At 35.9% G+C, this 16,983-nt stretch overlaps 1 protein-coding gene across 1 annotated transcript; it reads right to left on the bottom strand.

The window, feature by feature from the left end:
* On the bottom strand, positions 388 to 1,566 carry LOC105155873. The gene has a single exon (XM_011071857.1). It carries the CDS (start codon positions 1,564 to 1,566, stop codon positions 388 to 390), a length of 1,179 nt encoding a protein of 392 aa, XP_011070159.1.

Below are 16,983 nucleotides of genomic sequence, written 5' to 3'. Positions count from 1 at the left end.
GTCATCCAAAATGGTTAGGACATAATTACACCCGGACAAACTAGATGTTTTATACGGTCCCCAAACATCCAAATGAACTAAAGCAAAAGGTGCAACGGACTGAGAATCACTTGGTTTAAACATGACTCGAGATTGCTTAGCTTTCGGGCAAATATCACATTTCATTTCTAATGAGTTGGTTGAAATATTGTATTCTCGAATGTGTTTAATCGCTGTCATAGAAGCATGCCCTAACCTCTTATGCCATAAGGAGTCATTACATTCATCAATGGCTGAACAAGAATTAGGAACAGATACACTGGAACCAAGTAAGGGACTAAAAACAGAGGACCGTACTACATAAAGCTTTCTGTTCATGACTCCTTTTGCCACCACTTCTTTACTGACCTAGTCCTGCAAGATGCAGCTAAACTGATTGAAAAGAAAGGAGTATATATTGCTGCTACAAAGCTGACTCACTGAGAGGAGATTTACAGAAAATTCTGGAACAAAAAATACTGAGGTAAGGGTCAGTTTGTTTGATATTCTCACAGTGCCGACATAAGTCACGGTTTTCTTAGTTCCATCAGGCAAATGGATGAGATGAGTATGAGAAGAAACAGAATAAGTATCGAAACATGACAAATGTGCGCACACGTGATTTGTAGCTCCAGTGTCAATAATCCAGTCACTCGCATTCGGGGCAAAAGGTTCAAGAATGTTACCTGCAAACTCCTCATCATAGTGTACATAGTTCGCGTAATTTGAGATAGGGTCTGTAGGTGTTTCCTTCTGCTTCATCATTTTGAGTATCTCAGCCATCAAATCTGCTACCTCAGACTTTGCTTCACCACTTGAGCTTTTAACTTTTTTAGCCACTCTGCCTTCTACATTTCCAGAAAAATTATGATTCACTCCCATCCTCTTCTTGTCATTCAGCGTTTTGAACCAATCTGGCATCCCGTGCAATTGGAAGCATGTATCTCTTAGGTGTCTTATCTTATTGCAATGTGTGCAAACCATGGAGCGCTTGTCAATGAATGATCTACGTTTCTGTGTTTGTTTATATCCTCCTTTGTCTTTGTTCTCACTCAAAGTTACTTGGTACGCCGCATTGTTCGTGCTGTCTGTAAGTTGAATTTGTACATTTCTTTGCTGCTCCACAGCAAAGATAATCGAGAAAGCTCTCTCTAGATCGGGTAAGGGATCCATCATTAAAAGCTGGGTTTTCTCCTTGTCGAAATTCTCATGGAGTCCCATGAGGAACTGCATTAGTTGCATCGAAGAATACATCTCCCCAATAGCTGCATTGATTCCACAGGAGCATCCTCCACATGTACACTTGGGCGAAGGAGCTAAACAAAATAGCTCATTCCACAACTTCTTCACTTTCGTTAGGTAGGAAGTCAGTGTCATATCTCCTTGTGAGATTGAAGAAATCTCACGTTGTATTTGATAGATCATAGGCCCGCTGCTGCGTCCATATCTAGACTGAATCTCCAGCCACAACTCCCTCGACGAACTCACATACATGAAGGCCTCTACGATGTCCTTCGAGATCGAATTCCACAACCACGAGGTTACCATAAGATCTGCTCTCCTCCATTACTCAAACAGAGCAGAACCAGCTGGTGGCCGTGGGAATGTTCCGTCAATGAAGGCTAGCTTCATTTTACAGCCTAGAGCGACGTACACCGCTCTACTCCAAGTCAAATAGTTAGATCCAATCAGTGCTGTAGATGTCAGCACAAACCTGGAATTGTTCGAAGGATGTAAGTAAAGCACATCCCTCTCGTATTGTTCCTTTGCCGTTGGTGACGCATCCGTCATGATCACAGCTTGTTACCGTGCCCTTAACAGGTGAATATAAGCACACACGGAGTATCAAGAGACCTTCAATATGAAGGCTCTGATACCATGAGAAGATTGTAGTTTAATATGATGAACCAGAAAAACAATTGCACAAAGAAAATGAGAGCAGTTGAGACCGTTTCCATTGCTTCAGAAAAATGTTACAGAGGAAATGAAGAATTACAGAGTTTATATAAGAGGGAGGAAGAAATCGTTAAAAAATAACAAACCCGCCTAACATAACCAATCTGCAACTGCCTCCAATAAATAAAACGTGAAATGTAAAACACACTTTCTCTAAAATGCGACTATCCTTGGTCCAAGAGGTCTGATGCTACGCCAGCACCTTCAAAGTTCTCATCAACCATGGTAGCAGCAGCAGCAGAACTCATAGCAGTGGATGGAGAAGTTCCAATTCCAACACGCTTCCCCACGGTTGCTGTAAGAACATCGCCTTTTGGGGAAGTACCTTGCATGCAGAACCCGACTAAGGAGTCTCTCTAGATAACATAAAATACACCAAAATTGTTTTGCCAACATTTCCAGGTTGAATAAGTGGAGTTGCCTAAAACCTGAGCACCCCAGTAACTTACTATCACAGAGCCGTTGCCAGGAGACTCAATGAATTTTCTTATAATCCTGGTTGTTCCACCCAAAGTTGGAGATCATGCTTTGGATTTCTTTTAATAGGGAGAGTGGTAGCTTAAAACAAGTCATAGCATAAGATGGGATAGCCTGAAGCACGGACTAGATCAATACCTCTTTATCGTCTTGGGGTAGTAGCTTCTCATTCCATCCTGAGATGTTTCTCCAAATCTTTGTTAGAATAGGTGATTAGAAAGCTAATTAGATTGGGCTTTTGTAAATATTTTCTGACAATTTTGATGTAATATAATATTTACGTTTTGAATAAAAGTAATGTTCAATCTATGGCATGATGCTTTATTGTGTTATTGTGTTAATATTTTCGTACATGCACAACATAGGTATTTCTAGGTGGCTTCCCTTGAGAAGTGATGACTCCATTTGACCTTCACCATAGGTATTTCTTTATTTCTCAATTTCTTTATACTCCGGTCCAGAATTTCAATTGGCTCTTCCACATATGTTTCACGTATCTATGATAATTCTGTTGGTAATGCTAACCGAGAGGCTAGTGGTCCAACTCGCTCCAGAATTTCATATGGCCCAATATATCTCGGATTCAACTTTCCTTGCTTTCCGAATCTCAAGATTCCTCTTCATGGTGATACTTTTAGAAAAACTTTTCTCCCACCTCATATTCCATTTCTCTGCGATGCTTATCTACATAACTCTTCTGCCGATCCTGTGTTGCCTTCAAACACTTTTTAACTGTTTGTATCTTGTCCACTGTTTCTTGAACTAATTTCGGCCCTTCAAGCTGTCTCAATCCCTCAATATTCCAACAGATCGGACTTCGGCATTTTCTTCCGTACAAAGCTTCATATGGAGCCATACCAATACTAGAATGAAAACTGTTGTTATAAGCAAATTCTATCAGTGGTAGATTATCATCCCAATTTTCTCTGAATTCAATTACGCATGCTCTCATATATCCTCTAATGTCTGAATCGTTCTTTCTGACTATCCATCAGTCTGAGGATGAAATGCTGTATTGAAATGTAATTTTGTATCCTAGAGTCGTTTGCCAGCTTCCCTAGAAATGAGAAGTAAATCGAGGATCTCTATTAGAAACTATAGACGTAAGAATGCCATGTAATCTCACAATTTCTGAAACATATAATTCGGCTAGCTTATCCAAAGAATTATTTTGACAGATTGGCAAGAAATGTGCAAATTTAGTCAATCTATCAACAATCACCCAAATAACATCATGCCTTCTGAATGTAGGTGGTAAACCAATGACAAAATCCATAATAATTTTTTCCCACTTCCATTCAGGTAAAAAGGTCTAAACTTACCAGCTGGTGCTTGGTGTTCTGCTTTTACTTGCTGGTGATTTAAACATTTTTCCACAAACTCTGCCACATTTTCTTCATTATTGACCACCAGTAATAGGGTCTTAAATCCCAATACATCTTGGTATTACCAGGATGCATAGCATATGGTGCATAGTGCGCCTCGTCCATAATTTCCATTCTCAACTCTTCTACATTCGGTACGCATATACATTTTTCATTGAACAATATACCATCTTCTTAGATTATAAACTGATCGTTCTTTCTTTTTTGTACCTTAGTCTTTGTTGGATTTTGATCGAGGAAAGAAGGGAGGAAAGGGGAGAAATAAGTATCTGTTAATAATACTATCTTCCTTGTTGTTTCAGTCATCCACTGGCAGCAAAAGGATCTCACTAAGAGAATAGAGAATTCATCGGATTTTGATCCGAGAAAGATGGGAGAAAAGGGGAGGAATAAGCGTCCGTTGTGGGGAGAAGAAAGAGAAAATGGGTGAAAGAGGGGAGAGAGTGGAGATGAGGAGAGAGAGGAGAGAGTCCAAGGGTAAATTAGGCAAAAAAATTAATATTAAGTTGTAGGATTATTTATACCAATTAAATAGGCTTGATTCATAATACCATACATTGTGATTAATAAGATTAGGCCTGATAGTAATACCAAACTCTAATAATACTAACCAAACGTGTGATTAGTCATGATAAATAATTTTATCATGTTTAATCACACGAACCAAACGAGACCTATGATATTGAATTTATCGACCACAAATTTCATACCCAATTCATTATTATTTTTTAACCTTACATTTATATATAATAAAACACAAATATAAAGGTTGTTCAAATAAGTGTTATCTAAATGCATATTTGGACAACTTTTTTATTTTATTTAAATTATATATATATATGATTATTTATTTTTATTTAAAAAATCATCTAGATTTTTTCGATTAGATTTATCAGTAATGCAATTTAAATTTTATATTTTTATATCAAACAATACTTCCAATTTTTCATTTTGCCACTTCAAAAATATATTTTTTATTTTCCATTTAAATTTAGATGAGTGTTGCCGTTGATTATCTTTATCCAAAAGATTCACTCATTTTTCTATACAAATTTTAATTAGTGAAATAATTTAAATTTATTTTTATCTTCATTACACATTTGTAATCTTATACTTATAATTACTTCAATTTGAAATTTTAGATTAGTTATCATTTATTTATTTTTCTATCATAAATTTTAAATAATTTTTAATTTTATTTAGGATAAATTATTATGGACTCCCATGTAATTTGTCATAATTAAAAACATCCTCTCGTAACAATTCATTGTAGGAATTACATACAAAATTAATAAAATTAAAATATTAATTAATTATTAGTATTGATTAATATAAAATAGTAAATAAAAAACAAAAAAAAAATATAAAGTTAGTCGTTTGTCCAGCAAACGACTAGAATAAAAAAAAAAGAAAAAGCAAAAAAAAAAGCTAACGATTTACGCTATTTTTATGACTACACCTCAATTTGCAGCACATGACACATTCAATTCTGTTCAACCAATCAATCAAAAAGGTACGAATTTGACCTATCTATTTCATAAATGCAAATATTTACGGAAATAAGTACCAAATAAAGTTCCAGTGATTTATGAGTACTCTCCTAACCAATAATTTACACAACGGCCAGTTGTAGCAATTCTGAGTTGGATTTGATGTTAAGATTTTTTGAAGTGGGATATCACTACGTCTAGAAGGGTTGTGTTTGGCTACATATATTTAAAAGATCTTATACGTTCAAAAAAATACAAGCAATTTTCTGTAATATTATTGTTAAAAATAGTAATTTGTAATTCCAAAGTGATAATACATGCACATGGCTCCTCAAAATTATCAAGTCAAAATATTTATCCATAGGGAATCGTTATTTTTTCCCTAAGAAATTATCAGTCAAATTCCTATCCCATAGGAAAGTGTTGTTAATTTAATGATTGCTCTCTTATATAAAGGGTTGTAATTTTGAGGTTGAAGTGTGAAAAAAATGAATGAAAAATATTTGTTGTGCAAGAATCCCTCCATTATTTCTATAATTTTTCCTTCTCAAAATCTTTCTCCAAATTCCCAACAATTATAAATGAGCAAATTATCCTCCTACAAAAAATAGTAATTTATCTACCTGTATTTTTTAAAATATAACAATTTACCTCCCTATATTTTTTAAAATGAAGCAATTTACCTTTCTAAAAATGCGCAGGCACGGGGGGAGGAGGGGTTTAAATCGCTATTTTTTTTATATAATATAGAGGAGTAATTTGTTGATTTGCAATATCATAGGGTGTTAACTACATTCACCCTTTTATAAGATGTTTTAGAGCATATAAGATATTACATTCGTAATTAATTTGAAAAAAATTGTTAAAATATTATAAATAAGTTAGCAGCTCATTATTTATTTATTTATTTTTAAAGAGCTTATGTTAGGAGTTTGGAAGTTCTTTTTCTAAAAAGATTACCAGACTTTGCAACATCTAAACTCCAAAACATCTTATAAAATACTTTAAAAAGCATATAAACTTACCCAAACATCCTCTGAATTTAGATCCCACCCAGAAAGAAAAATAAAGTCTAATCATCCATTTTTTAAAATAAAAATTCATATTTTTCGTTCATTTTAGTAAAATTCTGTAGACACCTCTGATATTTGTCAAATATCAGAAAGGATTGAAATATAAATAAGCATGAAGTAATTATTAAATAAAATATAAAATACAATAATGCCGATAGATTTTTAAGATAACACACATATATATATATATACATAAATTACTTTTTTTGAGTTAAAATACAATAATTCTAAACACGTAAGTACTTAGTCTGAAAGATGTCTACATAATTATCATTACTTTTTAAATTAAATATTTTGCTAAGTATAGTTAATGAAATCATTTTTTAAGGTTAATTGTATTTTCCACCCTTGAAGTATGCATATGATCGTATTCATTTCCTAAAATATAAAAGGTAACAAAAACTCCCTCATAACATAGATTAAAAGTTTTAGAACGTAAATGTCCTTATCATCCATACATCCTAAGATAAGTTTATTACAATCATTTCTCTAAAACATATATAATTTGAATTTTTAATAAGATTTTTATTAGTTTAAAGTACCCAAAATTATTATTTTTAATAAAATTAGTGAATACAAATTTATATAAATTTTATAAATTTACAATCCTTATATTATATATATATATATAACTGTACAACAAATACATAATTTTTTCTCTATGTTATTATATATATGTAGTGAACTTTTTTTTTAATACTAGCAATTGTGCATCGCATGTCATTCCTGTATGCATATAATAAACTATCTTTCATATTTTAAAATATATTATAATTGAGAGTAAAGTATATAAACGAAACAATTACATTAAAAAGAGAAACAAATAAAAGAAAATTTATCTGTCAGTTAATATAAAATTTGGAAGGTTGAATAACTATCATACTAATTGAAGGGTATTTTAGGCTTCCTATTTATATAAGTACTAGCTGTTGTGGCACACTATTCATGCATGCATATAATAAATAATTTTTTACGCTTTTAAAATCTATGATAAATAAGAGTACTAAAGTATATAAACCCATGCATTACATTGAAAAAACAAAGAAAGAAAACAAAAGAAAACTATTTATCAATTATTGTAAAATTTACAAAGTTGAATAAATTAGTTGTTTTATTAGTTGAAGGGCATTTTTGACTTTATAAAAAATTGGTGCAATGATGTTATTAATCGTCATTTGTGAGTATGGATGCCCTTTTCTTTTATATTAGATAAATTATCAAAATTTTTAAATATTATATTGAACACACATATATATATATATTAATTGTTAAATATGCAAATCTATACATATAATTAATCTATAATATTCTATAAGTTTGTGAATAATGAAATGATATACCACTACAAAAAAAGACGAGATTTGTAATGATTTTTTTGAAACGGCCAAATATCCGTTCTAATACACATGGCCCTTGTAACGACTTTGTAACGGAATGGACTTGCTGATGTCATTGAGAGGATAATGAAATGGATATTTTTGTAACGGCAAAAAACCGTTACAAATTTTGTGTGTGCTAAAAGTCATTACAATTTGTAGGCCGTTACTATTTTGCTATGATTTTCATAACGATTACCTATTTTTGTAATGAATATTTGGTCAAATGATCAGTTGGTACAACGACAATGGCAAAAATCATTGCAAAGTGTACGATAAGATTGTGTTACAAGAACCGTCATATTAGGAACGATATTTTTTATAAGAGCTGTTACAAAATAACGTCTACATTTTCTAACTGGCTAGTTTTCAACAGCTATCTTGGGCGTTCCAAAGGCCGTTACAAAAGCTGTTAGAAAACAACTTATATATATATATATATATATATGCATTTCATTTCATTTCATTTGTTGTAAAAATTCTTAGATTAACTACAAACACTTTCAACACTGTGATTTTCGTGCATATACATTTGATTAACTTGTAGATTATTACTCGAATTTTGAACCACAACTAGTATTGATCATCACTTAAGTTGGTTGGCCAGGTAACAAAAACTAATTTAATACGTTATTATATTTAATTAAATTAATTGTAGTTTACTTATTTTAGTTTTATAATTTTTTTATTAATCTTATATCATGTTGATTATATATATTCTCCTAAATAATGTATGTAGTGCTGTGATATTTTCAAATATATAGGTCGTCAAATTAGAAAATTAATTACATATATATATATATTTATGTGTGAATATAATGAAATATATCATCATGTTACGAGAATTGAGGAGATGGATGTATAATAAAAACCTCCCAGGGAGGGCAGGTCTGACACTGAAATTTGAGGATGGGCTTAAGTCTTTCGTAAAATGGGCAAAGGGTCAACATAGACATATGGATGGAGATAAAATTAGGTGTCCTTGCTGAAAAGCAAAAACACAAAGTTCAGAAAACCCGACGATGTCAATTATCACATGTATATGCGAGGCTTATGCCAGAATATTATAATTGGACTTCTCATGGCGATGATATGATGCAAGAGTACTTCGACGGTGTGATTGTCCCTTCAGTGCTTGAGGAGCAAACCTCAACTATCCATGTCGAGGGTAATTATGGATTGGGCGCAGGGGATTATTTTTTTATGCAGCCAGATCGAGTTATTTTTCTTCTTATCACGAAGTTGTGCCTGATGATGGTACGAGGTCCTGCCCTGTTGATGCCGGTCCTTCTTCATATTATTATGGACCCCTATGATTATGAGTTAGGGTTGGCAAACTGTTTTGACAATGTAGTGCATGCTGCCGACCAGCCATTGTGGAACGGTTGCACCTATTATCAATTGGCAACTGTTGTTGAGTTGGTGGATATCAAGATGGTCGGCCATATTTCTGAGCGGTCATATGATCGAATATCCTAGAGGGCTAATAAAATATTACCCCCGGGGTCACACCCTGTCGAGAGATTACAACAGCACGACCTGGTTGAGAAGATCTATGCGCTTAAGAATGGTTGCATGTTGTATTAGAAGGACGACTTCAATTTGGAGTACTGCAAGTTTTGAGGGGACACTAGGTATAAGCCGACCCGAGGGGCAGACTACGGTGCAAGAAGTCCCAATATGCCATCCTTAACTACCTGCAGTTTACTCCCCCATCTACAGAGGTTGTATTTTTTGAGGGCAACTACCAAGTACATGACGTGGCATGCCACACATCAGATGGAGGAGGGGCCAATGTGTCATCCATCCGATGCTAAGGCTTAGAAGCATTTTGATCGGACGTATCCTGATTTTGTAGAAGAGGTGTAATATTCGACTGGGCCTTTGCACAGACGGTTTTGCCCCTCATAGTCAGTGTGATCGTACTTATACATATTGGCCCATAATCTTTACACCATACAATCTCCCCCTAGTAGGTGCATGAGTTCTGAGTACATGTTTCTAATGATGGTGATCCCTGACCCTTCTAATCCAAAGCTTCTAATCGATGTGTACTTGGAACCGTTGATCGAAGAACTGCTGCAGTTGTGGCATGTGGGTGTTCGAACGTACGACAATGCCACGGACAACGCATTCATCACGTGGGCGGTGTTTAATTATAAGTAATGTTTATAATTTTAAAATTATATATTTATATAATTGTTTGTCAATTTTTCAAATGTCGTACTGGTGGGACTGTGACAACGAATTGATGTTCAAACTCATCAACTTGCAGGCGGGGAAGTTCCTACGACCACTGTGGTTGGCCGAGGAGATCTGGTGCCAGCTCGTAGAATTCTGGTCGAGCCCAGAATTCCAAGCACAATAGGCCAAGAATAAGGTTAGTCGGGCTGCAAATCCGAAATCAGCTACGACCGTCTACAATGGGGGGTTGTCATCCGTTGGGGCACACAAGCGGAAGATGGTAAGTATTTCAACTCATATTAGTAATTTCATTTAAATTTTTTTATTCCTAACCATTTTTTAAATTGATTTTTGAATAGGAGACACAACTCGAATATCCCGTCACTCAAATGGAGGTGTTCGAAAAGGTCTACAGAAACAAGGAGGACGGCTAGTGGAGCGGCCCGAGGGAAGAGGAGATCGCGGTAAGTACTTCAAAATTTATACGTCATTCATTCTTTTAATTATATATATTAATCTAATTATTTAACATGTTCGCACGAGATGTCTCTAAGGATAATGGATGAAATAAGACAACAGAACAACAATGAAGAGTCTCCATTGTCCTCTTAAGGCTCCATAGCCTCGGACGAGCAGCGGGTCTGGATGTCAGCAACGGATGGCCGAAAGAGTGGCCGTGTATTCGGTCTCGGCTATGAGGAATACTCGGTCCACCACTCGATTGCTGGATCGGTCTCGGCTCTTAGGAATACTCGGTCCACCACTCGATTACTGGACCATCATAGGCAACCAGACAACTACTCCTTGGACCTCGCCACCACAGCTGCAGCGCCCCGACATAGATGATCAGGTGTTGGCACTCGAGCGTTACATCGGAAGCGTTGATCCCAACTGGCCTGATTATCTAGCGCCCGAGCCTTCAGCTGGTTCCCAGGCACTTGACGGTGAAGACAATAAACACGCGGTCGCTAGGGATAATAATTTAGATTAGGATTTTTTTTTGTATTTTGTAAAAATAAAATTTTGTAATAATATTTTAGTTTTTGTAATTAAATTATTTTTTTTATATTATATGTATTTTGTATAAATTCATTTACTTAATTTTACAAAAAATTTATAATATATTAAATAAAATAAATATTAAATTATATTAAAGAAAATGAATATTAAAATATATTAAAAATAATAATTTTTGTAACTGCATTTATAACGGCTTTTGTAGTACACCAATAAAAGATCAAATTGTTAGGTCGTTACAAAGAATGTGACAAAAATAATTATTAATTAAAAAACTATTACAAAAGCTATTACAAAAGCAGTGAAAAAAGCAGTTACAAATGCAGTGCCAAAAAGAAATACAAATAAAATATAAAATAGTTACAAAGAGTATTACAAAAGCTATCTTAAATATCTAGCAAAATCATACCTAAATGGCCGATATAATAACAATTATATCAAATCCAACCTAGTCGTACAAAAGCGGTTCTAAATTAACTTTTTTTTTCTATATCACTAGGTTTGTAACGCCTAAAATCAGCAATTATAAAAACTGTTACAAGTTATAAAGGCTTTTTATCAAACCATTACAAATACTTTGTAACACATCGTTTAACGTCTGGTTCGCTCAACTGATAAGGATGTGTCACTTCAACCATTAAATAATTCTGAAATTGATTTCCTCTACCGATATACAGACTGCACCTATAATTAATCTATTAAGTACTCGTACAAACAGTTTGTAGTCCAAAAAAATATATCCTAATTCATGGTAGTGACTGTGATCGAAACAATCTAAAGAAAAAAACTCGATGGAGACTGAGTTCAAGTCCGAATTTGATGAAACTCGCCTGGAAATCCATGAGATGGAAGTCCGAACTTGATAGAATGCCATGCTTCAGTTTAAATAGATACAGAGTGTGAAAAACTGAAGGAGGAAAAATATCCAAAACTAACTAAACTACTCTAACTTCCAGCTAAACTAATCTAACTACCATTGTACACATCAACAGCTGCGTAAGTAAAGAATGCGATATGAAAGAAGTGTAAAACAGAGAAGTACGACTATGACTGCAGTATTGTGTTCTGTTCTGTTTCTTCTTTGTGGCCTATGTCAACAATTTTAGCTCCATTATTGCAGCTGTAACTCTTCATCCCCCCCTCAAGATGGACCTGGGGAAGAGACACCAGACCCATCTTGGACAGAAGAGTCGAGAACTGAGCACCAGAAAGGGACTTGGTGAAAATGTCTGCCAGCTGAAGAGAGCTTGGAATATGGAGAGGAAGAACAAAACCAACCTTGAATTTCTCCCGAACCAGATGGCAATCAATCTCGAGGTGTTTCGTGCGTTCGTGAAACACGGGATTGGCGACAATGTGAAGAGCGGCCTGATTATCACAATACAAGGAGATAGGAGTAGGGACTGAAATGTTGAAATCAGAAAGCAAGTAAGAGATCGATTGTAACTTGCAGACATGGTTCCTAAGCTTCTGTACTCAGCCTCCACCGTGGAACAAGCAACGGTTGTCTGCTTCTTAGTCTTCCAAGAAATCAAAGCCTCACCCAAAAAGACGCAATAACCTGTGAGAGAACAACGAGAATCGACGCAGCTCGCCCAATCTGCATCACATACCCTGTTAGTGACAAATGATTAGAAGTAGGGAAGAATAACCCACGTTCAGGGCAACCCTTTATGTACCGAACCAAATGAAGAGCGGCATCCATATGAACCGAGCAAGGACTATGGACAAATTGGCTCAACTGTTGGGTGCTAAAAGAAATATCTGGACCTGTGAACGATAAGTAAAAGAGCCGCCCAACCAATCGTCTGTAAGGCTCCGAATCGGACAAAGTAGTGGTATCGTGTCCAGATAACTTGAGACCAAGTGGAAATGGCGAAGAAGCAGGTCTAGCTGTTGTGAGACTTGCATCAGCGATGATGTCCCGGATGAACTTATGCTCAGTGATAGAGGTTCCTATAGTGGAGTGAGCAATCTCGACGCCAAGAAAGTATTTGGCAAATCCAAGATCTTTGATAGTAAAAGCATCATGGAGGAATCGTTTGACAACAATTATCCTTAGAGGGACAACTGATTAAAACGTCATCAACATACACTATCAAAGCAATAACCCATCATCCTTGTGTTGTGTAAATAAACAGTGATCATGCGATGACTGAACAAAACTAAAAGATATTAACTTGGCAGTGAACTCCAAATTCCATTGTCGAGACGCTTGTTTTAACCCATAAAGCGAGCGTTTTAATTTGCAAATTTGTTATGTGGGATACCCATCAGGAGCACGCATGTATATATCCTTGTCAAGAAATCCATGGAGAAATGCGTTGTTAATATCAATTTGGTGAATAGGCCAATTATAACTAGAAGCAATAGCTAGAAAAATTCTTACAGTCACTGCCTTCGCCACGGGAGAAAGTCTGTCAATGTAATTGACACCCTCCACCTGATTGTATCCCTTTGCGACCAGTCGTGCTTTGTACCGATCGACGCTCCCATCAGCCTTGAGCTTCACCTTATATACCCATTTTCAGCCTATGGGTCTCTTACCTTTGGGCAAGTCCACCACCTCCCAAGTGTTGTTTTCTTCAAGAGCCTGCAATTCCTTCGCCATAGCATCTTCCCATTCTTTACAACCTTTGGCTTGTGAATAGCGGCTAGGTTCCTTCAAAATAGAAAAAATAGCCAAGAAATCTATGTGTGAAGATGCTAAAGCAGAAGAGGGAATGGTGGAGGTGACTGAGGAGTGACACTGAAAATCTTGAAGCCAAGCAGGTGGTTTGATTGCTCTTTGTGACCTGCAAAGGGGCGGATCAGGTGAGGATACAATCTGATTATCTGGTGGGGAAGTGGAAGTAGATAGATGAGGGTCTGAAGTAGAACTAGGAACAGAATCAGACCAAGGCTGATTAAGGAGATCAGTGTCTACAAGAACATGGCCTGAATTAGCAATAGGAACAGAATTGTGAAAAAGAAAAACATATTCGTGAAATGTAACATCCCTTGATACTAGAGTGGTGTTATTGTCTAAATCATAGAGTTTGAATCCCTTTTGTCCCTGAACATATCCAATAAACACACATTTGAAAGCTCTATGGGAAAATTTCGTTTTGTGAGGAAGGGTGTTGGAGGCAAAACACAAGCACCCAAAAACCTTTAAAGAATCATAGGATGGACTCTTTTTGTAGAGGAGTTCGAATGGAGATTTCCAGCCAAGGATTGCTGAGGGTAGTTTGTTTAGGATGTGTGGTTGTGAGAATAGACTCAGCCCAGAAATGATTAGGCATGTGAGACTCAAACATGAGGGCTCTAGCAATTTCTAAAAGATGTCGATGTTTTCTTTCAACGACACCATTTTGTTGCGGTGTATAAATGCAACTTCTTTCATGGTTTATTCCTAGTTTATGTAACAATTCTTGACAAGAGGCACTAACAAATTCAGAAGCATTATCAGTGCGAATAGATTTGGTTTAGGTTTGGAATTGAGTAAGAATATTGGAAAAAAAATGTAGCTAAGATACTGACAGTTTGTGACTTGTGATGCATTAGATATGTCCAGGTGACCCTTGAAAAATCATCCACAATCGTAAGAACGTAATGACATCCAGAAATCGAAGGTTGTTTATAGGGTCCCCATATGTCTATATGAACTAAATTAAATGGTTTAACACTATGTGTTGTGCTTAATGGAAAAGGTTTCCTTGTTTGTTTGGCTTTGGGACAAATGGAATATGTGTGATTTTTATTGGAATCTGATATATTGTGTGTGTGAATGTGAGATAGTACAAGAGAATTGGCATGCCCCAATCGCTTATGCCAAGTTACATATGGATTAGAAATAGGAGAGTCATTAGCAATAGAATGCAAAGAGTACGAGTGAGTGACAACTGAAATGAATGAATTCTTGTCCAGAAGATATAATTTTCCTACTTATTTTCCTATAGCCAAGAACTCTTTAGTTCTCTGGTCCTGCAAAAGACATGAAGCTGTGAGGAACACAAAGCTAATAGGCATAAATTTACATAGTTGTGAGACTGAGAGAAGGTTGTGCTAAAATTGAGGTATAAGGAGAATATTAACAGTGCCTTGATGTGTAGCTATAGATATTCTTTTGTCAGGAAGATGAATGTTAATAGGCTGTTGGAGTTTTGAAAGGGAATGGAAAAGGGATGCATCTCCACTCATATGATTTGTAGCTCCACTGTCTACAATCCAGTAACTAGCACTATTAACCTTCAAAGTATTGCTTTGTGACAGCGTACCTGCCATCTCACTATCCTGAGCAAACTGAGCAGTGATAGGATTCTGACGAGTTTTGCTCTAAATCAGTTGCAGAGCTTCCGAAAGATCAAATATCAGCTCATCCTTCTGTGCACCTTTATCCACTGCTTCGGAGTTTCAGTTGCAGCATACACTCTGTTACCGGATATTGCTCGTTTTCGTTGATCGTGCAAATCCTTGTACCAATCTGGGAAGCCGTGTAACTTGAAGCAAGCATCTTTGCTATGGCCTGACTTATTACAGTAATCACACGTTATATTTCTTTTGTCAACGGGCCCTTTCTTCTTTACAAAGTTTCTGTGTCCGTTGTTGAATTTATGATCCGTTCCTCGCACATACATGGCTGAATTCTCACCCATATCTGCGTATTCCATATTCACTATTCGATGCCTTTCTACACGCAATACCATAGAGTAGGCTTTGTTGACGCTCAAGAAAGGATCCAACACAAAAATCTGACTTCGAATGTTATCATATGGCTCACCCAATCCCATAAAAAACTGCATTAGCTGATTAGCTTCAATTTGTTCTACCTTTACTCTATTACACCTACAGGTACAATTTCTACACATACACATGGCCGGAGGCATTAAGCATACCAACTCATCCCACAACTGTCTGAGTTTGGTGTAGTATGCTGTAACACTCAGATTTCCTTGTGTTACATAACTTATTTCCCTATGAATTTTGTACAATAGAGGACCATCACATTCGTTGTACTGTGTTTCTAGTTCTATCCATAGTGCTCTCGTTGATGATGCATATAGGAATGCATTCACTATATCCTTTGTCATAGTGCTTAGTATCCAAGTTCTTACTATGGAGTCTGTCATCCGCCATCTCTTCAATTCTACAGATCCTTCATCAGGTTTTATAGAGGATCCATCAATAAAACCTAACCTGTCTTTACCCTCGAAAGCTATTCGAATTGATCTGCTCCACGTTAGCCAATTCGTACCATTGAAAGGAGCAGACACCATTACCAGATTTGAATTTTCCCAGGATTGATTACATGTATTTGGTGGATCATCTCCATATCTTTCTCCACTGATCGGATTATCAAGGACAACATTTGATGTATTCTCCATCAATGTTGCGTTGCGGTCTGTATATGAATCAATGCTTCCAGGAATGAAATAGTATTAATCTGTCTGCGTTCTATAAACATAGACCATTATCTCGATGGCTCTGATACCATGATGAAACTCGCCTGGAAATCCATGAGATTAAACAGAGATGAAAAAATATGTAACTCACAAATCTGAGAAATAATTTCTTCCCATAGATGAGAACAAAAAATCAATCCAAAACAGAATGCCATGCTTCTGCTTAAATAGATACAGAGTGTGAAAAACTGAAGGAGGGAAAATATCCACAACTAACTAAACTACTCTAACTTCCAACTAAACTAATCTAACTACCATTGTACACATCAGCAGCTGCGTAAGTAAAGAATGTGATATGAAAGAAGTGTAAAACAGAGAAGTGCGACTATGACTGCAGTATTGTGTTCTATTCTGTTTCTTCTTCGTGGCCTATGTCTGCAATTTTAGCTCCATTATTGTAGCTGCAACTCTTCAGAACTCATAATTTGGACTCTTTTCAGACAGCACCCAAATTTGACCGGACGACCATTTGCCTCATGATACCAAGTCCACATGCACATGTAGGAAGTTTGTGAACAGAAATCACTTGAAATCACGTACCAACATTGGTGAGAAGCTAAGTA

Source organism: Sesamum indicum, linkage group LG2 (assembly GCF_000512975.1).
Source record: "Sesamum indicum cultivar Zhongzhi No. 13 linkage group LG2, S_indicum_v1.0, whole genome shotgun sequence".
NCBI classification, from domain to species: Eukaryota; Viridiplantae; Streptophyta; class Magnoliopsida; order Lamiales; family Pedaliaceae; genus Sesamum; species Sesamum indicum.
Note: the sequence above shows the minus strand (reverse complement) of the source record. Positions and strands in the feature narration are given on the sequence as shown.